We start from the raw sequence: 26,038 nt of genomic DNA, 5'->3' as shown, positions 1-26,038 counted from the left end.
GAGAGGGAAATGGAAGAGGGGTGACAGGTAGCAAACACTATGAAGAGAAGGGAAGTAACGTTTGTTTCAAACTCATCAATGATTCCTGTCTCTCTTTGGGCCCATGTTTATCTTGTAAACAATTCCTCATTTGCAGTCCTTCTGAAGCCTCCTCAGGGGCATGAGTGTTATCATTTTCCTTTTTCAGGGACTGCCTCTCACATAGTTTTCTCCTAGAATGTAGTATTGGTGAGGCGTTTTTCCTTTTTCCTTTGATATACCTATACAGTGTGTAATGATTATCAAAAAATTAACACAACCATGCCCCCCCCAGAATTGTTCATTTATTATCTGAAAGTGTGTACCCTTTGATCAGCATCTCCCCATTTCCCCTGCCTTTCCAGATCCTGGTAACCACCATTCTACTCCCTCCCTCTAGGAGTTGAAACGTTTTAGATTCCACATATAAGTAAGATCATGTACCTGTCTTTCTGTGCCTGGCTTATTTTACTTAATGTAATGTTCGCAGGTTTATCCGTGTTGTCACAAATGGCAGGATTTCCTTTTTTTAATGGCTGAATAAGACTCGTGTGTGTGTGTGTGTGTGTGTGTGTGTGTGTGTGTGTGTGTCCACCACATTTTCTTTATTCATCTGTCCATAGATATTTAGGTGGTTTCCATATCTTGGCTGCTGTGAATAATGCTTCAGTGAACATGGGGGTATTTTTTGAGATAGCGATTTTATTGCCTTTGGCTATATAACTGGAAGAGAAGAGGGATAGCTGGATTATATAATAGTTGTTTTTTTTCCTTCAAAGAGTTTTCCGTCCTTCTCATGGGGGCTTCTCTGAGAAAGAAATTAAATAATGTGTACTAAAGATATTAAAAAGCATTTTACAAAATAAGGCATTTTTTGGCAAAAGCCGTTGCCATTTTCCAGTGATCAATATCTGTTTCTATGTGTTGCTGATCTTTCTAGCCTTTCTTTTGTCAGTTTAAATTTTTGTTGAATTCCCTGGAAACTTTAACTGCTAACAGCTAACAGCTGCAGGAGGGAGATGCCTGAATTAGGGCAGGTGTGTCTGGCACAGAGCTAAGCTGTGCCTCTATCAGGGCTATAAACTCCAGTCAAGATATGTTAGAGGCTGTTTAAGGATCATTATGATAGCCAGGCGATGCTAAGTTGTGATTGTAATCACCTGCTGGTAGCCATTGGGTGGGTGGGGAGGAGAAGGGAGGAGAGGGTGATCTTTATAAATGGCAGGTGTAAAGAGTGAAAATACTTTCTTTTCAATAATGAACTCATTCCCAGATTGGCTAATGGGTGTTTTTAAAGCTATGCTAAATTAAAGAAATACAATTTTCTCACTAGTATTTGGTAGCATATGGGTTCACTCTGTGTCATATCCAGAAGAGTTCTATACATGAACTGGATTTAGTTGATCTGAGAGTCACTGGAGCTTTCTTTAATCAGAATGGAAATCAGGATAAGCTGAGGTCTTAAAGCTTTGTGGTACTTAAGGGAGAAAATTAACACTGTGTCTTGTAGCCGTTAGTTGGTAGAGGGAAATTCAGGCTCCTGTCGCAAAACCTTCAGGCTAAATTATTTTCTCCTCCTAACTTGTGTAGGTTCACAGTGTTCCCTTCTGATAGAGCTTTTTGCCTGTGTTGTAAAGTTCTTTGGCTGAGATGGGTGACAAAGATACTAATAAAGAACCAAGACAGAAATTAAACTTTTCCTATTGTGAGGAGGAGACTGAGAGTGAAGGGCAGAAGAAGGCACAAGAAAGCAGGGAGACTTCCAGCCAAACCCTAAAGGACGGTGAAGTGCAGGATTCAGAGGCAAGGCACACACCACCTCGGACTCCCCTTAGTAATGTGCATGAGCTCGACACATCGTGGGAAAAAGACAAAGAAAGTCCAGATCAGATTCTTAGGACTCCAGTGTCACACCCTCTCACATGTCCTGAGACACCAGCCCAACCAGACAGCAGGAGCAAGCTGCTACCCAGTGACAGCCCCTCTACTCCCAAAGTAAGTAACGGGTGGGGAAAAAGCGACCCAGGTCGCCAAGCTCTGCTCTCCTGTAGTTCAGCTGATGGAGAAAGTAGACTCATGTGTGTATGGCAGTCACCTCCAGGCTGTGTATATCCTCAATTACATATTTATTGATGAAAATGAAAAAGAGATGAAAGTTACCAGAAAATGGACAGAATTAAATGTTTTGCCAGTTGTCTTCTCAAAACCATTGGTGCCAGTAACTATTTGCTATTGGCCACAAACAAATCTTAGGTAGAAAAAAGTTCCTAGTTAAAGAATATTGCAACTGGGAGGAATATTGAGCTTTAGAGCTCTACCTGTGCACTTTACATATGAGAAAATGAAGGGCCCAAGATAGGAACTATCTCACAGCTCAGCCAATGTTAGAGATAGGACTAGAAACCTGATCTTTTTGGCTTAGTCTATTGTTCTTTCCATTACGCCAACTGGCTCTATTCTTTGTGTGATTATTTACTAATACTTTCTAATACAGGAATGTCCACATTCCCTGTTTGAACACATTCATATCTCTTTGCTGCTGCTCCTCCCAGAAGAAACTCCTCTCCACTCCTTGGTCTAATGAAATACAGGTTCTTCTATTATATGTCAGCAAAGAGGAAATGTGTTGATACTTCTTTCTAAGCTGAGGATGGCAAATAAGCAAGAGTCCTAATAGCATATTCCTTTATTCTTACTGTGATTGGTGTCCTGTTGCATCGTTCATGTTATTAAAGCCACAGTTGGGACAGGGTTGCCTCTAATCAACTCTGGTGCCATGGTGTGTGATTCCTAGGCTTGGTATTAGCTCTGCTTCCTGCTAGCTCAGCTTGAGGCACTTAAGGTCATCATAATAACATCTGTGATTCTGACTGCGGCACAGTAGTTGTCAGTGGGTCTCTTAGTACCTGCTGGGTGTGGGTACCAGGTATAACAGGACATTCTAAGCAGCATGTGAATTGTAGACAAACTAATATGCTCCAATGTCTATCTCTAGGTTTTTTGGTGGTCACAACACCAACCAAATAATCATCCATTTATTTTTTGAGAATGCCCTGTAGGTAAGGAGCATATAATACAGTCTCTGCCATCAAAGAGCTTACAGCCTAGCAGAGAGAGAGGAGTTATGCCAATAGACACTATGTGATAAGTGTGGTCAGAAACCTCTGGACAGATTCTCAGTGCAGTGATTAGGAAAGAAAAAAAGGTATAGGAGGGGCAATGAAAGTTGGTCCAGTTTTGATATATGGGGAAGAAAGGGCTGAGAGAATGCAGCTTTGAGTAAGAGTACACAGGGAAGAAAACATGAGATTCATTTGATCATTCAGAGCTTACCTGAACACCGTGATGTGTTAGCAGACCTCTGCTGGCAGCACACTTTTACTGCCTTCAAAAAGAGCTCACCAAATGAAAAAAGATTAAAGAAATGAAACAATAAAGTTCAAACCATGTGTGCTAGAGGAATGGTGAGCCTGAGGAGAAGGAATTAGGAATTATATCTCTATCAGGGAAGACTTTCCAAAGGAAATAATGTTTGAGAGACGTCTTTAAGGATATATGGAGTTAGCCAGGCAAAGAGGAGAATGGGAATTCTAGGCAAAGGGGAAAAGCATCCACCAAGTTACTGAGGGGAAGGAGCTGCTACACCTCAAAAACGGCCTGTTACTCACTGTGACAGGGGCCTGTGTGTAAGAGAGTGCGAGATAGGGCCTGTGTAGGTGGGCAGAAGCTAGATCACGATTTTTATCCCGACAGTGTTGAGAGAGTCAGTACATGGTTTTGAGTAGGAGGATTTTTTTTTGGAAAAATCATGACCTTTGTATGGAGGATGGGATGGAGCATGAGAGAGCCTGAGGGCTGAGGAGTATTCAGAACATCTCTGTTGAACAGAGAAGAGCCTGGACTAGGACATACAGTGAAAAGTAAGAGATGACTTCATGGAGGAATTGGGGAAAAAGGAAAACAACAGTCTGATGACTGAGGTTTCTTGAGTAGATGGAATTAAGTTAGGTGGCACTGAGGGATATGCAGGTTTGGAGAAAAGCAGCGATGTGGTATAAAAAGTTGGATAACTGGTTCTGGGGCACAAGAAAACAATGAAAATTGGAGATCCGTTTTTGGATACCTACAGCATTTAGGAAGCAGTAGAAGCCATGGGTGAAGATAAGGTCACATAGCCTGAGTGCCAGAGTAAGGAGAGAAGTGGCCCAGTTAGAAATCTTGGATAATGCCAAGATTTAAGGGAGAGGCAGAAAACAGGGCTTGGGAGCAAAACTGAAATGGAACTGGGAAAGTACATCCTTTTTTTTTTTTTTTTTTTTTTTTTTTTGAGACAGAGTCTCATTCTTACCCAGGCTGGAGTGCAGTGGTGCGATCTCGGGTCACTGCAACCTCTGCCTCCTGGATTCAGGCAATTCTCCTGCCTCAGCCTCTGAAGTAGCTGGGACTACAGGTGCCCACCGCCATGCACGGCTAATTTTTATATTTTCAGTAGAGACAGGGTTTCACCATATTGGCCGGGCTGGTCTCAAACTCCAGACCTTGTGATCCACCCGCCTCAGCCTCCCAAAGTGCTGGGATTACAGGCGTGAGCCACTGCACCAGGCCTGGGAAAGTACATACTTTATGAAAATATAGCTTGTGTTAGAAAAAAGAGGCTTGGCAAATGATCATTGTTATGCAGAAGACAAACTGCATGGGAAAGGAGGATTAGTTTAGTCAGTCTTGTCCAAGGGATTGAACCAGAAATAATGTGAAATTCAGTTCACTGTAAGGCCTTCCTGGCAGAATCATCTAGAAATAGAAAAGCATGCTTAGGAGGTGTAAGCTCCCTGTGGCTAAAAGCATAAAACACTCACTCATGACCATTTGGTAGGAATATTGCAGAAGGGATTTGTTAGTCTGTTTGCCTTGCTATAAAGGAATACCTGAGACTAGATAAATTATAAAGAAAAGAGAGGTATTTGGCTTACAGTTCTGCAGACTGTATAGTAAGCATAGTGCCCGTATCTGCTTCTGGTGAGGGCCTCGGGAAGCTGACAATCATGGCAGAAGGTGAACAGAAATGAGGCAGCTTGTTACATGGTGAGAGAAGTGAGAGAGTGGAAGCAAGACAGGGAGGAAGTGTCAGGCTCTTTTAAACAACCAGGCCTTGTATGAACTAACAACCTGAAAACTGGTTCATTACCATGAGGATGGCACCAAGGAATCTACCCCTATGATCCAAATGCCACCTACCAGGCCCTACCTCTAGCACTGGGGATTATATTTCAACACGAGATTTAGAGGGGACAGACATCCAAATGATATCAGAATCAAGCATCAGGGGGACTAATTATATTGACTGGGCCTTTTAAAATCCTTCTCTGTCCCAATATAACTATGTTTGTGTTTTTGTGAGAGGCCTTCTCCTCTCACCATCTTCATAAATTAAGTAGCAATCCCCTAAATTTCCCTTACCTCCCTCAATCATCCATGCTAGAGCTATTCCATATGGAATTATTTGCCCTCTCTGGAGTACATTTATACCCTCAACCTGTGTCATCTTTCAATAAATTTTCAAATTGCTCTACTTACAAGCCAAAATTCTTTTCATATGTCTTATCCTAAACTACGTTCTTTGAGATTTTGAAAGGATTACTCATAATCCTACTATTCTGGTAATAACAACTATATTAACATAATTAATATCCTTCCCTACATCATAAGTGGAGCTCACAAATTCTCTTGGCCCTCATATTTCCAGATTAGAAATTCTGATATTGTCTTCCCTGATATGAATACTTTTTATCTGAATATTTTCTAGGCTACTTATATTTTTCTTAAGATGTAGCAGCTGGAACTATCTATGTACAGCATTCCAGGTGTGGCTGCCCGACTGTTTCATATGTGATAGATGAATTTTACTTTCCATATAATAATCAGCCCTACAAAAAATGAATTACCAGAATGACTTCTTTTTTTTTGAGACGGAGTTTCGCTCTCATTACCCAGGCTGGAGTGCAATGGTGCGATCTCGGCTCACCGCAACCTCCACCTCCTGGGTTCAGGCAATTCTCCTGCCTCAGCCTCCTGAGTAGCTGGGATTACAGGCATGTGCCACCACACCCAGCTAATTTTTTGTATTTTTAGTAGAGACGGGGTTTCACCATGTTGACCAGGATGGTCTTGATCTCTTGACCTTGTGATCCACCCACCTCGGCCTCCCAAAGTGCTGGGATTACAGGCTTGAGCCACCGCGCCCGGCCCCAGAATGACTTATTACAAAATTCTAGGTTCATTTCCCAAATCACATTGATAACTGGGAAATATCATTATCGTTTTGCTTATTTTGAACCAATACACAGTCTTCATGATAAACACTCAGGAAAGCTGTGTCTGTCATCGAGGGCTTGTCTGCCCCCTGGATTCCTCAAGCAGCCCTATGAACTCCAAGACATGTGAAACACTTGACTCTGGCAATGACATCATTTTTCTTCACTTAAAGGCTAGGTTACTGTGTATACTCCACAGCTTCCTTCATTCCTGCTTATTCAATCATTTATTTAGCATTTACAGTAGATCAATATTAATTTTTTGTAGACTCACATTCTTTAATGAATCATGCAATCTGGCTTCTACTTCTACACTAAAATGTCATGGGCAGAGATGATCAGAACTGTAGAAGTCTTTAGGAAGACCTCACAGGGCAATGCTCATACTATGGCCCCTGTGTGTGCTGCCATACTCCTGAAGATCCATAACACAGCTACTCTCCTGGCCCCTGACATCAGGTCAGCATTCTGCTGCCTCAGAATTCTTTGTCTTTTCCCTTACCCTTTGGGTTCGTTCCAGTTAGGTTTAGCCGATGTTTTGTTTTGTTGTTGTTGTTTTTTGACAGAATCTCGATCTTTTGTCCAGGCTGGAGTGAAGTAGTGTGATCTCAGCTCACTGCAACCTCCACCCCACCCCCTGGGTTCAAGCAATTCTCCTGCCTCAGCCTCCCAAGTAGCTGGGATTACAGGTGCCTGCTACCATGCCTGGCTAATTTTTGTACTTTTAGTAGAGATGGGGTTTTGCCATATTGGCCAGGCTGCTCTCTAACTCATGACCTCATGATTTGCCTGCCTCTGCCTCCCAAAGTGCTGAGATGATAGGTGTGAGCCACCAGATCCAGCCAATGTTCTCTTACTGTACCCCACTTGGAATGGTAAGTCCTGCACATTTGCCTATTTGTTGGTAGCTGGTTGTAGCCACTGCAAAGATCTGAATCTTAAGGGCTTGGAGTACTAATTTTCAATCGCTTTGCCCCATTTTATGAAGCATTCTCATTTAATGCTATATTTTAAGTGAAATTTAAACCTTTTTTTCATGTTTAAATAGTCTATGAAATCTTTTCCTTACAAGGTGATTATTTCTGAAACACTGATGAACTGCTGAATAATGGACTATATATTCCTTAAGATTTAGAATTCACTTCTGTACCACATGGCATCTAACCCAGCATCTGCTACATAGTAGGCACCAAACAACTATTTGGATGAATAATTGAGGGGAAATTGGAGCATAAACTCTGAGAATATATGGCCATTTTTGTTTGTCTAAACCTAATGTCCTTGTCTTTAAAAACTGGAGATAGGGCTACAGTTCATTTTCATAACCGAGGGAATTGCCCAGGGGAAGGGGTTGGAGCTGATTGAAGTACAGATTCCTGTGCTGACTTCATGAATCAGAATGTCTAGAGGTAGAGAGGAGGATTCTGTAGTTTTCATGAGAGGAAGAGTTACAATGCAACTAGTTTGCATGGAAACAGATAATCTATAAGGCCTCTTCAGCAAAAGCATTCTTAGGTTCAAATATTAACAACTAACTTATAAGGAATTTCTTTACTAATGATGTTATGATCTGTTTTTTGTCATCATTCAGAGCATGCTGAGTCGGTTGGCGATTTCTCCAACAGGGAAGCTTCTCTCCAGAGGCCCTAAGCATTTGAAGCTCACACCTGCTCCCCTCAGGGATGAGATGGCCTCATTTGCTCTGGTCAATATTAATCCCTTCACTCCAGAGTCCTACAGAAAATTATTCCTTCAATCTGGTGGGAAGAGGAAAATTCCAGATCTGTAAGTGCTCTGTTACTTATGACTTGAAAACTGGCTCTATTACAGTCAAGCGGTAAGGAGAGAATGTTAAAGTAAGATTAGGAACAAGAACTCTATTTGAATTACATTTATATGCTTACATATTCTCCCCTCCTTAAATATCAATGCTGGTTTCACCTGCTTTACTGTAGAGATTCCAACATCTTTCCATTCTGATATGTACTGTAGGTGCATTCTCTATAAAAGAGCAAGACAGAATAAGCAGTAGATCTCTGGCTTCCATTATGAAGTTGAACAAGCTATGGAATTGCATTCAAGGGTCTCCTCTGGTTAATATGAGGCTGGCAGTTGGGGAAGGTGTAATTCATACTCCAAAGAGTACATTGCTGCTTTGAGTTTTGTGTGACTAGTGATGAAAGCTATAGAGCAAGATTTGAACTTCTCTGTGGGTGATGGAAGATTGGCTGAAGTGAAAAAGCATTGCCTTCAGGGCTGCTAAAGAATAGAAATCCACACTGCACTATTCCATAAAGGCCCCTGAATGACAGAAATCATACAACTAAGGATTGTGCATATTACTCAGGAACATTTCTTTACTATGTCTCTTCAAGGCTTTTTTACAGAATGGAATCACCTCCAAAGTGGGGCAGTCATTTATGTTCGTATGTACTGAGCAAAATAAATGGACAGCTAACAATGTAAACTTTGCAGAGCATTTAATGTGCTATCTCAAGTTGTTTCTTTGGAATCAATAAGCATGTGTTAATCAGTCCTTGACCAGAATAGGTTCTCTCAACACCATCTCCTTAAGTAAACAGGACTTCAGCACAAGTCCACACACCTACTGTGGCTACTAAGCATTCTATTGGTTTGAGTTCTTTACGAGTCTTCCTAAATCATTACACCCTCACTGAAGCCAGCAACAAAGACAGCTCATTTGAAATCCTGGCAATGAAAGTGGTGACACTCTGTAGTATCATTTGGTGCTTCCAAGAGAGTATTTTTCCTTATTATGTTTTTATGATTTATAAAACACTTCGTAAAATATTACAAAGTGGTACTAAATTGCAAATACCAAGCATCAATTTATTTCCATGAATGTAGTGCCCTCCATTTGCCATCTCTACCTTGTGTTTCTCCAAAAGAAAAATCTATTAGCTAGTTGAAATCTTGCTTAAGGACCCAGAATACAAGTATGCGTGGCGAAGAGGGTAATTGTCGGTAAATTGGCTTATTGAAGAGTAATTGAAAAGATGTCATCCTGGGTTAGAGCAGATTCTGCCCTACTTGTAGTCTACCTGTGAACCGAGTACAAAGCCAGATTCTGGGTGAGGGCTGGGTGTTGGAAGGAGAGTGTGGTGTGGGAGTGAGGAGCAAATGCTTTGGTGTCAGACCTGGCTCCAAGTCCTAGTTCTGCCACTTGCTAATCGTTTGACCTAGAGTTATTTAACCTCTCTCTGTCTTGGTTTCCTCGTCTGGGGATAATGATACTCATTTAACAGTTTTCACATATGTTCTGTGCTCTCTTGCTCCAGCTCTCAGCACATGGTGTTCTACTTGCTGAAAACCTTGCTCTGTTCCCTTAGCTAGTTCCTGCTCATTCCCAGAATCTTGGCTTATACATCTTCTCTTCTGGGAAAGCATTTCACTCTTAAAATAATTGAGTGCTGTCTATGATATCCTTGTTATCTTATCCTGTTCTAGGTTCTTGAGTTGAAATTTCCTGGTTATCCCTGCCTCTACATATAAACCGAAGAGAAATGAATTGTCATATTTACTCTTACATCCCTAGAACCTAGCATAGTTCAGGCTCAATAAATGTTAATCATATACTGATAAACTTTTCTTTTCCTAAGTGAGGAAGCTGGTCCAGAGGAAGGCAAGGGAGGGCTGCCTGCCAAGGTAAGTGTGGTTCTTTGGCCCAGCCGCCACAACATAGGCAGTTTATCTTATTCTCTCTCTCTTTCCCCTTCTCCCTCTCTCTCCCCCCTCCTCCCTTCTTCCCTGCCTTCCCTCCCTCCTCTCCCTCTTCCTGTACCCTCCCTCCCCTTATTCTACCCTCTCCTTCTGCCCTTCTCCTTCTGCCCTCTCTTCCCTATCTCCCCATCTCCCCTCATTCTCCTACTCTCCTTCTCTCCTCCCCTCCCCAGCCCACCACAGGGCACACCCTTGCTTTGTAAATGTGCTTTGCAGCTGAATTTATCCGAACCCTACTCAGGGTCTATGTTCTCAGCTAGTTGTTACTTTTTCAGGCAGTGTCTGAGGTGTATATTGCTGAATCATTACGTCAGAGTATTTTTACATTAAATATTTCTGCTTCTATCTTTAATCTGGAGAAAAATTCTACACTCATGGGGTAGAGAAGTGAAGGGAAAATTAAGATTTTTTTTGGTCTCAAAATAGAAAAAGAGAATGGAAAAAAATGGCATACAGCCAGAGATTTATATGTAAAACTTTAGCTCTTAAATGTATCAGTATTTGATTTTACAATGTTCACAGTCTTTGATCTATCCCTCATTTGATAATCGAACTTAAGAAAATAATACTGCCAATATTATCCTCAGAGATGTTTATTGTAACAGCAAAAATGGGAGAGACCAAATGCCTGCTAATAGAAAAATGGCTAAGCTAATTACAGTTTCAAGTCAATGGAATGTTAAATTGTCATTAAGATGTTTATAATACCTTGAAAACATGCATATGTTCAGTGTGCAAAAGATTCAAAATTTTGTATGCTGAATGACCACAACTATCTATGGTATATTCATCACAGGGAGAATGAAATGGAGCTATAACCACTGCTATTTTAACATTTTTGAATGGTGGAAACTGAATATTTGTTTTTCCTTTAAATTTCTAAAGTTTTCTGAATCAAGTTTTATTTGCATAAATGAGATAGGTTAATATGTTAAAATGTTAGCACTTGGCTATTGTAAACATCATAGAAAAGAAGGCCCCTGGCACAGCTTTCTTTCACGTGCAAATGTTTCTGACTTATACCTTCATTATTTTACTCTTCGATTTTATTCCTCACTTATAATTTATCTCCTGATTTCAGATAGAAACTCTAACACTATTTATTAAACATTCAGTAAGTGCGAAGCCTTGTATTTAGTTAGAAAGCCTTTAAGGAAAAGAATCTGCCCAAAAAGAGTTAAAACGTTTGAAATTTCAAAACAATTTATACATAAATAGGAAGCTATGAGATATGTGTATTTGTGTATATGTGTATGTACATATGTGCATGTGAATATACATAATCTTACATGTATATATTTAAAATCTATAAGGAATTAGTAAATACTTCAATAAAATAGGACTTGGTAGGAAGAGATAGTATATTGATAATTTTAGACAAAGGAAATCAATAACTTCAATGCTACCAAGAAAGGAGAACAGAGTACATGTGTAGGAGGGGTAGGGTGGGTGAGGGAGTGGCCAGGGAGAAACGCAGATGGTACACTGGCTTAGTTGGTATCTAGAGGGAAGGTAGTCAAGTAGCAGGTGTGCAGCTGGTAGAAGGTCTTGAGGCTTTCTTACTAGGAGCTTGAATTTCTCATGGGAAACAATTAGGTATCTCTGATTCTATAGTATCATTTTGCAAAAATAACTCTTAACTACTAGAGGAGTTGAAAGAGGGCCAGTAGCAGTAGCAAATTCAAACAAGAAGGAAACAGAGCTTGACACTGGCTAAGAGTAATGAAAATTAGAGATCTTGCTGATGAAAAGTGATTGGAATTTGATTTTGAAAATGTAGTGTAAAACCCATCTTTTCAAAAAGTCATCTTTTTGAAAGTCATAAAGTTGGGAGAAAAATTTTTCATGATTGGGACGCTGAAAAAAGATGACTTTGGGAGCTAAATCAGCTTGGATTTATATTCATATAAATTTATGGAGATTTTTGGTCATAATAGTTTAATGAGAATTTACTATGTACTTGACACTATCATTAGCTATGTGTTATGCATAACATTTGTAATGGTGTATATTATCATGTAATATTTAAAAGAACTCTAAGGAATAGTTGCTATGATCTTCATTTTGCAGATGGGAAAACTGAAGGGAGTTCAGATTGGCCTGGGGTTGTTTACTCACTGGGCAATGAGTGATGCTGCTACATGGTCAGTAGTGGGAGTGGTCGCTAGACCTGAGCACATATTCGGAACTAGCCAGTTTGACAATTTTGACAGAATCAGTTCTCCAGACTGGTGTTTGGGAAAAGAAACAGAAAACAAATACGTCTATTCGGCTAGAGATGGAAATGTTAGCATTTAGACTTTGAGACACGTAAAGAAGGGGGGTCTTTTATTTCTTTTAATTTGTTCCACCCAGGTCCCAGCCATTCTTTGAACTGAGGACAGTAGCTCTGGGTTTGAGAGGTTGTGTCCCCTAAGGAACATGTAAAAAAGAATAGTAGGCCCAGATAGAGAAAAGAATGTTGAGAAATATGTAAGAATTGTCAGTATAGAGTTTATGGAAGGTTGCAAAGAAAACAAAAAAGATTCTTGCTACCTTGAATTGGGGAGATTCTTGCTGCCATGAATATTGACACAGGTAGAATTCATTGCAGTTGCCTCAAAAGTCTTTTTGAAAACTTGGAGCAATTTAGGACTATAATATTGTTTAATTTTATTGCTTACAACATGTTAGAATTACTCTAATTTGCTTTTTATTAAAATACTTTAGAGATGTGTTTTACGAGAAACCAACATGGCTTCCCGCTATGAAAAAGAATTCTTGGAGGTAGAAAAAATTGGGGTTGGTGAATTTGGTTCGGTCTACAAGTGCATTAAGAGGCTGGATGGATGTGTTTATGCAATAAAGCGCTCTATGAAAACTTTGGCAGAATTATCAAGCGAGTGAGTACCTTTGAAATGCACTATAAGTATAAACTTAAATTTGGAGAGCTGTTTCTTGTCAAATTATTTTAAAATATAGCACTGCTATCACTAAAAATCATTTTTTAAAAACTGCCCTGCATTATATGTTATCTCATATTCATAACATTTCTGAGTTTTCTAGCTTAGATGTTCCTTCCTGAAATATAACATCATCATTTTAGATCATGTGTGTTTTTTTTTTTTTTTTTGTGGCTTTAACTTTCTACTGCTGGTCTTTCTGACTTTTAAAAAAATGAATAGATTTATGGCATTGTCTTGTGGGTGTCTGTTTCATTTATCAGAAATACTACCAAATAGAAAGTTATTGTAAACTCACTGGTTTATTTTTACTTTATGTTAATAATGAATTCAGTAGTAAAGTTTCAGAGACTACATGCAAGGGGAAATTAACAGAACTTTGTTTCATTCCCAGAACTGTCGTTCTTTTGAGATGGAGTTTTGCTCTTGTTACCCAGGTTGGAGTGCAATGGCGCGATCTTGGCTCGCCGCAACCTCTGCCTCCTGGGTTCAGGCAATTCTCCTGCCTCAGCCTCCTGAGTAGCCGGGATTACAGGCACGTGCCACCATGCCCAGCTAATTTTTTGTATTTTTAGTAGAGACGGGGTTTCACCATGTTGACCAGGATGGTCTCGATCTCTTGACCTCGTGATCCACCCGCCTCGGCCTCCCAAAGTGCTGGGATTACAGGCTTGAGCCACCGCGCCCGGCCAGAAAACACATATTTTCAGATTCAGCCAATGCTTTTTATGAACTGTGAGGATTACAGGTTTTAGAATTCCTCATTTTTTTTTCTTTTTTTGTGATGAAGTCTAGGTCCATTGCCCAGGCTAGAATGCAGTGGTGCCATTTTGGCCCACTGCAACCTCCACCTCCTGGGTTCAAGTGACTCTCCTGCCTTAGCCTCCCAAGTAGCTGGGACTACAGGCGTGTGCCACCACAACTGGCTAGTTCTTCATTTTTATACAGTGACTCATCAAGTTCTCTATTTTGCTTAATTTGTGTTGGGATTTTCTATTCCACAAGGAATATCTCTCCCCAAGGCTATTCCTGTGACTGTATCATATTGGCTGAGGTTAACATTGACTTTAATGTTAACCTCATTAGAGTTAACATTAGGGTTAATGAAAAGAAAGCCCATTATAACATCCACAATCTGGTGTACAGTGGCCTTCTTGTTAAGTCCATTAAAAAGTTTTGATTGTGATGCGTTGAAATGAAGACCTGAAGCACATCTGCCATTGAGGCATAACCACTTAAGAGTCTTCTTTACAGATGCTGTGTTAAATCAGAAAACAATGGACTTTGGTGCCAGGTCGACCAAGGTTCTTCTCTTAAGTCTACTATTACCAGTTTGACTTTGGGCCACTTACTTTTGAGAGCCTTCATCCTTTCCACTGTATATTACCAAGTAATTATGAAGATTCAATGAGATAAAATAGTAAGCAAGCAGTGAGTGCTCAATAAATATTCTGCCATTGCTAATAAAGCCTTATATTTTTAAAAACCATTTTTATGTACATTATCTTGATGGATGTTTTTATTCCTCAATGCTTTTCTGTCTCTTAGGAATTTGGCTTTGCATGAAGTTTATGCTCATGCAGTGCTTGGGCATCATCCCCATGTGGTGCGTTACTATTCCTCATGGGTAGAAGATGACCACATGATCATTCAGAGTGAATACTGCAATGGTAAGTAGTATATAGACAAATATCTACAAAGAGGGAGATGAACCTTATAGCCTTCAGAAATAAACTTTGCCTCCTCTTCATAGTTGACGCCATGTATAGCATACATACCTAAGATTTCTGTACTATATTATAGTCTTGCTTGGAAGCACAGAGCTTCTATTCCTCTTAAATGTATAGATATACCTCAACTTATTCTTTTTTTCCCTTCTGTTGTCAGGATAATCATTCAGTGCAGAAAATATTTATCCCATGCTAGACTTGGGGAAAGTGGAGATGAGTTAGACCTGCTCCCTGCCCTTAAGCAGCACGAAGGCCAGTAGGGAAACCAGAGCTTTGGGGGATGCAGCCTTCCTCCTCGTCGGCAGCACCTCATGGCCTCACCTGTAAACTTTGTCTTGGAGTGACTTCATTTTTAACAAGCTCCAAAACATTCTCTTTCCTTACTTATTCTTTCTAATTAGTAAGTCATATGTAGCATATAAATTCTTTTCTAAGAAGACTCTCAAAAAATAAAAAACTTTACTGTAGTCCTCTTTGTGTTTCTGAAAGGAGCTGAATTATTTGACCTTTGAACTTATGTGTCATGCTACAATAATTCTTTAAATTCGATTTTACACAGAATGCATTTAAATATGAATTTCCTCAAATTCCATGACTATCTCAGAGCTCAATGAGTGGAGCTATGGTCTTTGTAACTACCAGTTAGAGCGAGGTCCCTATAACTTGAAGAATGTGCCAATGAACAATAATTAATAGTGTTCAGAAGCATTCTAATACCTTGGAATCAAGATCAGATAATTATATGAATCCAGGCCTTTTATTTAATTGATAACAAATTGAGTCTATAGGTGATGCACAATTACTGTAGCTGAAATAAGATTTAGGTGTATATGCAGCTTTTATATTTTCCTTGGGTTGGCAATAATTAAGTGCTCTTATTTTATGATCTATTTTTAATAAAATTAGACTTAGATTCAATTATATTAAAATTACAGATGGTCTATAACTATTAGCCTGACACTAACATGGAGCTAATCGTTGACACCAATAGTAGGTGATTGATCTTCTGATTGATCTTCTGGTTAAGAATTAGGTAAAACTTTTAAAATGTTAGCTGATACATACTTGAATCAATGGGGCCATGTACTTTTTCTATTCCTCTTTGAAAACCCTGTAATTCTCCTTTCCAACATGTCTGTGGTATAGATGGGGCAGATACTGTGCTTTGCACTGACACCAAAGTAATCTATTTGTTGGACTGAAGCCATTCATGAGGCATGTATTGACTATAGTACTATGTCATTTTATATAAGGGACTTGGGCATTTGGGGCTTTGGTAGCTGCAGGGGGTCCTGAAACTAATCACCTGAGGATATGGGAGGCCAACTGTATTTACTGTGCTTTCACCTGTAAGACTCACACCTTTTCTCTCATTTTGTGGGGCTGTTCTCTGTTGTTCTTTCCCAGGTGGGAGTTTGCAAGTTGCTATATCTGAAAACACTAAGTTTCACAATCATTTCCAAGAGCCAAAACTCAAGGACATCCTTCTACAGATTTCCCTTGGACTTAAGTACATCCACAACTCTGGCATGGTACACCTGGACATCAAACCTAGTCAGTATGATTCCCTTCTGCCACTTCTACCATATTTTGTTCTCTCTATGCTATCATAAAACTCTGGGTCTGTATGTCTACCAAGTGTCAAAGACAGTGTTTGCTGGCAGAACTCCTTTCTTCCATTTGTGTCCCTTAAATCAGTTAAATAGTTTTAACCATTCTCCCCTAGGCCCAGGGGACAGAGAAAAAAAAAGACTCTTACCCATATAGTAAGGCCAAAAAAAAGTGAAATTTTGTATTTAATTTACTACGAAGACAAGTGACAGCATATCAGCTACATTCCAATTGTATTTATGACTAGTACTATATTCATTCTAACTCAAGTTACTCATTTAAAGTAAGGAGAAATGAGTGACTTTATCACTCAATAATGTGAAACCCAAGGACGAGTTCTTACTGTTTTTTTATTTTGGGGACAATAGTATTCTGATACTAGCCTCTTCAGAGAATGGAGACTATATGAGGTCAGTTCAACTTAAATAGGTATTATCTATCACTAGCTGTTCAGAAGTGATGTGAGATTTCATAGAAAAAAAAGAAACCCTTAGTAGCCTTGCTATGTCCATACAAAAGAAGAAAGGAGAGAAGCTGAATTGTCAAATACAGAAAAGAATCTTTGAGATGAAAAAGCTTAGAAATCATTACTTACATCTATTCTGTGATTTTTTTTTTTCCAGGTAATATTTTCATTTGTCACAAGACGCAAAGTGACTCCTCTGGAGTCATAGAAGAAGTTGCAAATGAAGCTGATTGGTTTCTCTCTGCCAATGTGATATATAAAATTGGTTAGTCTGCCTTATACCCTTACCAGTTACAATTATCTTATAAAATTTATACCGATGACTCAACTTATTCAGTTTTGAGAAAGACATGCTTTTAAAATCTCTATTTCTCTTTTTTTTATATTCTTTTTTCCGTCTTTCTGTAGGTGACCTGGGCCATGCAACATCAATAAGTAAACCGGAAGTGGAGGAAGGAGATAGTCGCTTCCTGGCTAATGAGATTTTGCAAGAGGTATAGATTAGGGAAATGGAGGGAATTTTATCATCCATTTAACCTTTGACTATCAAGTGGAGGCTCTCAGTGCAAAAAGTGAAAACTATATTTTTATAATTATAGTATCTCTCTTCCCATTTAAAATGGAGGCCAAAGATAAGAGAGAAACTCTTCCAAAAAAGTGAGGAAAGCTGGCTCAATCAAGGATGAATCAATATTTAGACTGTTTTTTCTAAATGCCTTTTACTGTTTCCCAGTATTTCCTAGACTTCCTAACCTCATGGATTGCCTCCTAAGAAGGAAGCCTTTTGCTCAAGCCCATATTGGTCCAGTCCATCTTTATCATACCCTTATTGTTCTATGGCACCACCAGTTTTGGTTATTGAAATGACGTTTAGTCATTGCCCATCTTCTCCAATGTCTGTTAAGTCAGGCCTAGGAAAGATATAACTTCTTCCTGGGTGATAATCAGGTAAAAATGAGTATTTCCTTCCTGTGATCAGCCAAGTTATGCAGCAAGCCTTTCTGAGCCTGACAGAGCAAAATAGCACTAAGTTTCTGCCTTGCACTCCTCAGGGCACAGCAGTGTTAATCAGGTAGACTTATGTTCTCTCTTCTCTAGAAATCACTACAGTAATGTACCTTTGACCATCGTGTCTGTTTAGACCTTATATGCACTCCAGTCTTTCCTACCAGTTGTATTTTAATCTAGACTCACTCTGCTTAACATAGTAACTGGCCTTCCTGTCTTCTGTTTTGAAGGATTACCGGCACCTTCCCAAAGCAGACATATTTGCCTTGGGATTAACAATTGCATTGGCTGCAGGCGCAGAGTCATTACCCACCAATGGTGCTGCGTGGCACCATATCCGCAAGGGTAACTTTCCAGACATCCCTCAGGAGCTCTCAGAAAACTTTTCCAGTCTGCTCAAGGTGATATCTCTTACGAGATGAATAGAAGATGCAATATCTATTTTTTAATGCAATGCCAAGTAGTTGGGGAAAGAAAAATGGAGATGCTGGTAGCGTCACTAACAGAAAAAGGAATGTGACTAGAAGTCCAGAAAAGATAAGGGGCGGGTACAGAATCTCTAAGGAAACTTGGAGAAAATTGTAATATCTTTCATGCTTAGTTTAAAAAGTCCTGTTACAAACATTTTTTCATTTGCCCTTTCTAACAACCCTGTAAGATAGGCAGGTAGCATCTTATTCTGCATTTGAGGAAACCATGGCTCAGAGCAGCTCCTTGACACCTGAAGTCACAGTTAATGACCGGTTAGCTCCAAAATCAAATCTGGTCTTCTTGTTGCTACTTCAGGGTTTTAACTATTGTTAGTGGTAGCAGTGATAGTACTAACAGAATGAATTTCTACTGTATGTAAGAAGGTATAAGACTACTTTATCAATAATTGATAATATTATTTGAGCTATTAAAAAAAGGTATAATGTCAATTCAAAAATCTATCTTTTACTTGTACTTAATGACATTTGAGTAGTGTAGGGGCAAGAAAGGGAAGATACTATGTTGAAACAGACACAAAAAGCTTATACTGTCAAGAAGCTTAATCATACCAAGAAAAGTGTATATATGACTTTATATCATGTCTTAGGGAACAGGATTGGTTAGGATTCCCAAAACTGCCTTAGAAATATCTATTTCCTTGGAGATTAGATTTTTTCTTTTTCTGAGACAGGGTCTCACTCTGTCACCCAGACTAGAGTACAGTGGCACAATCATAGCTTACTGCAACCTTGAACTCCAGGGCTCAAGCAATCCTCCTGCCTCAGCTTCCTGAGTAGCTGGACTACAGGTGTGGGAAATTAGTTTCACAGTTTACCTGCAAACTTCAAATGTATTTACAAATCCATCCTTCTTCCTGACTACTTTGGCTTTCCTGAAAGGAGGCAAACTCTTCCTCCTTCCTTTTGTTTAGTCTAATCACCTATTCCCATGTGTAAACCGCTTTGCATTTATTTGTTATTTCAGTACCTAAATGCTATCCCTGTGCTGGGCAGTACGTATATTAATTCATTAAAATCTAAAAATAGTCTAAGAAGGTAAACATAATTATCCCAAATTTCAGGTAAGGGAAATGGAGCTTCAGCAAAATTTATAAAACAAATGGTGAAGTTGGCTCTGAATCTGGTCCCCAAATGGAGGGTTCAGTGTTTTCTTCACTATATGAGTGTCAATTGCTGTATATAATTAGGTATTTTCTATTATATTCAAATCATGATAGGTTACAGACATCTTCTACCTTAAATGCTTTAGGAATACTGTCATGGTAGGTTATTAAAATTAAGTGGAACAGCAACATGATGTGGTAGAAAGTAAACAGGAGTAAGAGTTGGGCAAACTGGGTTTTGGTCTTGGCCATTACAGTAATTTGGATAATTTTTATTGAGTCTTAGTTTTGCTTTAAAACTAAGGCAATAGACTAGTTAGCCAGCCAGCTCCAAAATATGATTAAAGACAAATCCCTGTAATCCCAGCACTTTGGGAGGCTGAGGCGAGTGGATCACGAGGTCAAGAGATCGAGACCATGCTGGCCAACATGGTGAAACCCCGGCTACTAAAAATACAAAAAAATTAGCTGGGTATGGTGGCACACGCCTGTAGTACCAGGTACTCGGGAGGCTGAGGCAGGAGAATTGCTTGAATCTGGGAGGCAGAGGTTGCAGTGAGCCAAGGTTGCGCCACTGCACTCCAGCCTGGCGCCTGGTAACAGAGTGAGACTCTGTCTCAAAAAAGACAAATTAAAGGTGTGGACAACTGATGCTAACAGACATGGACAATCCTCCTGTCCAAGGTGGGACTCAGCTTTCATTTCTTTCTTTCCTCTGCACAAAGTAGAAACGAGGTCTTACAAAATCCATCAGCAGAAGATGGGTTGGAGTTGGCTTGAGTGGGAAGACTTTTCCCAACAGTGAAACTTTCGTTTCTTTCCTCTTGTCTTATATCATCAGAACATGATCCAGCCTGATCCTGAACAGAGACCTTCTGCAGCAGCTCTGGCCAGTAATCGAGTCCTCCGGCCTTCCCTGGGAAAAACAGAAGAGCTCCAACAGCAGCTAAATTTGGAAAAGTTCAAGATAGCCACACTGGAAAGGTATATTTTTGGATGATGGAGCTCGAGAAAGAATCTGAGCGCTACTCATAATGGTATGACCAGTCTAGTGTGTCTTCTCTATGGATTTAGGGGTGTGTATAGGAGTGTGTGTGTGTGTGTGTGTGTGTGTGTGTGTGTGTATTCACCATTATAATACATAGGTCCCTGTCCACAAGGAAGCTAGCAGTATGTGACTCTTCATAGCATGGGGCTGGGAGGCTCTGTGATTAGGCTGCTTGAGAGAGAGAAAATTCCAGTTAATGCAAGCAAAGGAAGCAAGAGTGAGGAATATAAGGAAATACCAGTAAAGAAAACTTAGGATTCTGAGTGGCAGCAGGTATCTAAGTAACTGGTTGGTAATCACCTAATATAACCACAGGTAAGATGAGTAAGACCTATTTTAGAAACCCATTAAGTGTCAGGGGCAGGCAGGTAGACATACTGTACTGGTACACATTTAGAGGAAAGATTATTTTTTTGAGCAAAGATAACAATCTGCTCTCCTACTCATGTTGGCTTGTATTCATGCATAAATTTACTTGTTAATCCTTCAACAAATGGGAATTTGAATATTTACCTGGCAAGGGAGATGCCATGATCACAAAGGTGGTTTTCCCAGGGTGAGGGTCATCCATTGCACTCCGGATGTGCTGACCCCTGCGATTTCCTCAAATGTGAGAAACTTGACTGCATAGTTTGTGGTAGTGGGGTACTGCGTTCGCACTTTCCCCTGAAAAACAAAAAAGAAAAAAAAATGGGAATTCAGTGGGGTGGAGTTGGAGAAGACCAGTATTCTGAAGGCATTTTTGAGTAATTATTAGATAGACTGTATACCACCGAAAATATAAAAGACGAAAATGAAAAATTGTCCTTGCTTAAAATAAGTTTAGAAGTCCAACTTCTCTTGGATATACAATTATCCATCTTGGAAAGATGGATAGCTTTGAAGCATCCCTAAACTGATTTCTTAGTATTAATGATAAGCTGTGGAGACTCTTGGCCTTTAGTCAGATAAATTTTCCTAATAAGCCACTTAATATTTTTCTGTTCTAGTTTTGAATTCCATTGTCCCAACTAATAAAGAAAGTACAAAGTACTATACTTACATATCTTGTTCACAAGAATATATATAAGTACCTCTTAAGGTGTGATGCATACATTCTGGGAAGCCAGCTATGGAGACACAGGTGACTACCACCAGCCAGTACCAGTGATGGGCATCCATCATAGAGATGGGGCTAACAGCATTTTGAAATTGTCTAGACCAGGGGTCCCCAGCCCCTGGGCCATGGACCAGTACCAGTCTGTGTGACCTGTTAGGAAATGAGCTGCACAGCAGGAGGTGAGCAATGGGTGAGTGAGCACTACCGTCTGAGCTCTGCCTCCTGTCAGATCAGTGGCAGCATTGGATTTTCATAGCACGAAACTTACTGTGAACTGTGCATGCGAGGGATCTAGATTGTGCACTCCTTCCAAGAATCTAGTACCTAATGATCTGAGGTGGAACAGTTTCATCCTGAAATCGTCTCCTCCCCCAACCCCCATCCATAGGAAAATTGTTTTCCTTGAAATCAGTCCCTGGTTCCAAAAAGGTTGCGGACCACTGGTCTAGACCAAGTGTTGGAAAACTTGTTTTGTGAAGGGCTAGATCAGGTGTCCCCAAACTACAGGGGGCCAGTTCACTGTCCCTCAGACCGTTGGAGGGCCACCACATACTGTGCTCCTCTCACTGACCACCAATGAAAGAGGTGCCCCTTCCTGAAGTGCGCCGGGGGTGGGGGGTGGGGAAGGCGGATAAATGGCCTCAGGGGGCCGCATGCGGCCTGCTGGCCGTAGTTTGGGGACACCTGGGCTAGATGGTAAATACTTTATGCTCTGTGGACCATATGCTTTCTGCTGTAATGACTTCAACTCTGCTGTTATAGTCTAAAAACAGCCATCAACAACATAAATGAGTGGCTCTGTTCCAACAAGACTTTATTTATAAATACAGGTGATGAGCCAGATTTGACTCAGAAGTTGTGGTTTGTTGACCCTGGTAGCTTTAATATGTAGCCTGAAGAAGCTGTTCACTTAATTTAACACATTTTAAAGATCATTTATACTCCAATCAGCAGAGTCTGGGAAGCTAAACCTACCATGTTGCCTGGCATGTGTGTGTCAGCCATTTTTTATGACATCCATATTAACTGAATTTTCTATTCTGTATACAGCTCAAGCTTTTTATTTCAGTAAATACTGAAACAAAAAGAAAAACATACATATATTAGTTTTGATCATATGTATCTCTGATTGGAGATCAAGTAGCCTTTGCTTTTTCCCCCCTTGCACTTCAGGGAACTGAGGGAAGCCCAGCAGGCCCAGTCACCCCAGGAAGACATCCATCATGATGACACTTGGATCTCTGGGACCCACACAGGATCGAGAAGCACAAAACGCCTGGTGGGAGGAAAGAGTGCAAGGTCTTCAAGCTTTACCTGTCAGTAATCCTCCCCTTAAGAACTCATTTTGCACTAGCCAACCTTTTACTGTAGAACCTCCAGAAATAGACATCAGCTGTCCCAAACTTCCTCTTACAAAATTATAAAATGAGCCAACTTTAATGCCCAAGTACTTCAAAAGCTACTACTAACTTAGCATTCATAGCCAAGATCCTAAAGCTAGTAAGGCTTTGATACAATAATTGGAAGCTATTTCTCTTATCTGTTGTTATATTCGTAATGCCATTGATCAACAGCTTATTTACCTCTCATGCTTTTGATGAACAGCTGAAGAACATGAAGGAAGAAAAGGAAACAGCCCTTGATTTGGCCTATGGATTATGAGGTTGCTGTTGCCCAATTCCCCACCAAGGATCCAGGGACTCATTGTACATAGAAAGGAATAGAATTTAGTTTAGAGTTGAAGTAATAGCTAACAGAAAATGTGCCTGGATTTCCACAGTGCTTCCCAAGTTATAGGATGCCACTCCTAAAAGAGAATTCTCAGCTTCTTTGAGGAAGTAGGTCTCTTAATGTATATCCTTTCTGATACTGTATTTGTTAAATAAATGGCTTCACTATTATGTGAGGTGGGTAAAAGTTAGACTCTGTGCAACTTGGACATCTTTGAGCTGGTTGTTAACTTGCAGAACAAAAATGCCGTGGGAGGGGCTTCAAGGAAAGCTCAGTGTGACTGTGGCTGTTCTCCATCTATTTGCCCTGCCTTTCTCCTGGCTGTTCTGGTTGGTTTGATATTCTGGGTCTCACGAATTTCTCTTAATTTTTATGAGAATTTGCGTTTGTTTCCTATTTTTTAATCCTATTTTATTGAAATCCTTTTTCTGTATACATTTTAAAAGGAATAGAACACTGTGTTTTTAAATAAAGGTTTTTATCTTGTCCAAAGCCTAATTACAAGCAAAATATTCTTTATAAAATGTAACTAACAAAGAATGAGAAATGCCTGTTGGAGAACATTTTATGAATAAAAGGGTAAGATAATTCTGTGGGTTGGTAGTAACAGGTCTTGGTGGCAAGTCCCAGCTTCACAAATCCAAAAGTTAATAATGGTCAGGCTCTGCTGGAAAATTATGTTGGTCTTAAAGGTATCTGGTAAGTTCTGTTTGTGTCATCTTAGTGAATGCAACCTGTTAATGATAATGGCTTTTGTGCTGCTTGATTTTCTTTTTTTCCCCTCATTTTAGAAAGCTAATTACGTTTTTTAATTGAATAAACCCTAATACTATTCTTTGTTTTGCTTTGGAATAGCAATTCTTTCCATGCAATTACGTGTGGTGGTGTTCTTCCTATAGTCCATTGCCATTTTTCTTTGCTAGACTGTATTCAAAATTACAAAGTGGGGTTAGTTTATCTCTTGCCTCCCTGCCCCCACTGCAAGCACCAGGCCATGTCCCTTGTAGTATAGTACAAGGTCAACCACAATTTGTGATTTAGAAATAGGTAAATGATTAAGTACGTCTGATGTACATATGTATAGATGAGAATTGTTTGGTTATACCAGTCTTCTCAGGCATTGATAACTATGATTATTTGGGTCTACAGCCTCTTCTCTCCTGTGTTCCTCAGAGCCTGGCTTCACACCTGAATGGATCTGATTCTCTCTCTCTACCTCCCCACCTCTGCCACTGTACACTCTACAGTGTAGCAGGGTGTCACCAAAATAGTATGTATCTATCTGCATAGATGCTATTGAGTGTGAGGGACTGGGTCTTCACTGGCCTTGGCATTTCATCCCTTCCATTTCAGTTAGACGCTTATTCCTTATCTCAGTAAGTTTTATATTTGAACAGAGATCATGATATAAGTCAGTAACTAATTATCACAATTATTTCATTAACATCAGTGGGCTGGTAACATTAAAGAAGGTATATTTAATACTTTAGAAAATATGTTATATTAAGGTACCAAAAGATAGTCTTGGGATCTAGAGAATTGCTACTGAGCTTTACTGGTCTAAACTCTAACACACGTACCAATTTAGAGAGGCCATTTATTGAAAGCTGTAGAAAGATGAATATTGAAAGATATGAACCTTTTAGCCTGAAAAACTATGGCTTTATATCTCTAGATGAACCATATTTTCAATCTTGAATTACATAAAAATTGTCAAGTCTGTTGCTTTAATTTAAAAAGTAGTCATAATAACTACTAAGTATTGTTAAATTGCTTTTGAACCATTCTAATATATACACAAGTAATCAGTGTAGGTAATAAGTACTGTAATTTTCCAGCAGTTATCATGAGGCTTTATAAAAGCTAATTTAAAATCAAAGTAAAAATCTGATTAAAATTTCCTTTAAAAAATGGGTAATTTACAGCAAAACTGTCCAAAGCTTTCTTTTCTTTTCTTTTCTTTTTTTTTTTTTTTGAGATGGAGTTTCGCTCTTGTTACCCAGGCTGGAGTGCAATGGCACGATCTCGGCTCACCGCAACCTCCGCCTCCTGGGTTCAAGCAATTCTCCTGCCTCAGCCTCCTGAGTAGCTGGGATTACAGGCACACACCACCATGCCCAGCTAATGTTTTGTATTTTTAGTAGAGACGGGGTTTCACCATGTTGACCAGGATGGTCTCGATCTCTTGACCTCGTGATCCGCCCGCCTCAGCCTCCCAAAGTGCTGGGATTACAGGCTTGAGCCACCGCACCCCGCTCAAAGCTTTCTATTTATGATAAAGCATTGTCAGTCCTGGTCTCTACCAATGGATTCGTATAGCTGTAAGCCTTTTAATTCAGGGAGAAATAAACTGGGCCAAAGGTGACTTTGCACCCCTGGGCATATATTATATATATTTCTAATTCATCTTTGCAAATGATAAAAGCCCTGAGTGAGTCCACTATTGCCAGGCATTAAAGCTGATTAAAGCCATAATGCTACCTGTCACTACTTCACAATATTGGGAAGGTTCTCTCTGGATGAACTACAGTGTGTGTGTGTGTGTGTGTGTGTGTGTGTGTGTGTGTGTGTGTATCCTATGGAGAGGTTTCAGGGCTTCCTCATCAAAATGCAAAATTTAGGTTCCTGAAAAGGAATCTCTGATACAAAAATATATTGGAGGCACTATTCTAAGTCCTCAATTTAAAAAAATTTTTAGGCCTCTTTGAGCATCCTTCTAGATTCTTGCCAGATTCTTAG

At 39.7% G+C, this 26,038-nt stretch overlaps 1 protein-coding gene, 1 long non-coding RNA gene and 1 other non-coding gene across 3 annotated transcripts in view; 2 read left to right on the top strand and 1 right to left on the bottom strand.

The window, feature by feature from the left end:
• The window catches only part of LOC141580025 (uncharacterized), a 33,407-nt gene that overhangs the window by 2,871 nt on the left and 4,498 nt on the right, over nt 1-26,038 (bottom strand). The window contains exons 4-5 of the long non-coding RNA XR_012512003.1: nt 20,983-21,135; nt 16,949-20,337 (exon numbers count right to left, since the gene is read on the bottom strand). This is a non-coding gene — a long non-coding RNA (uncharacterized LOC141580025). The remainder of the gene's footprint in view (nt 1-16,948; nt 20,338-20,982; nt 21,136-26,038) is intronic.
• On the top strand, nt 1,260-23,597 carry WEE2 (WEE2 oocyte meiosis inhibiting kinase). The gene is made up of 11 exons (XM_074378992.1): nt 1,260-2,013; nt 7,921-8,114; nt 9,950-9,995; nt 12,780-12,952; nt 14,561-14,682; nt 16,150-16,296; nt 16,977-17,084; nt 17,228-17,313; nt 18,058-18,228; nt 20,263-20,405; nt 22,742-23,597. Exons 1-11 carry the CDS (start codon nt 1,669-1,671, stop codon nt 22,890-22,892), a joined length of 1,686 nt encoding a protein of 561 aa, XP_074235093.1. The 5' UTR covers nt 1,260-1,668; the 3' UTR covers nt 22,893-23,597.
• Nucleotides 20,975-21,138, top strand: LOC120365527 (U1 spliceosomal RNA). The gene has a single exon (XR_005580446.1). It is a non-coding gene; the product is annotated as a U1 spliceosomal RNA (small nuclear RNA).

Source organism: Saimiri boliviensis, chromosome 10 (assembly GCF_048565385.1).
Source record: "Saimiri boliviensis isolate mSaiBol1 chromosome 10, mSaiBol1.pri, whole genome shotgun sequence".
Classification (NCBI taxonomy): domain Eukaryota; kingdom Metazoa; phylum Chordata; class Mammalia; order Primates; family Cebidae; genus Saimiri; species Saimiri boliviensis.
This window is presented reverse-complemented; position numbering and strand designations above follow the sequence as displayed.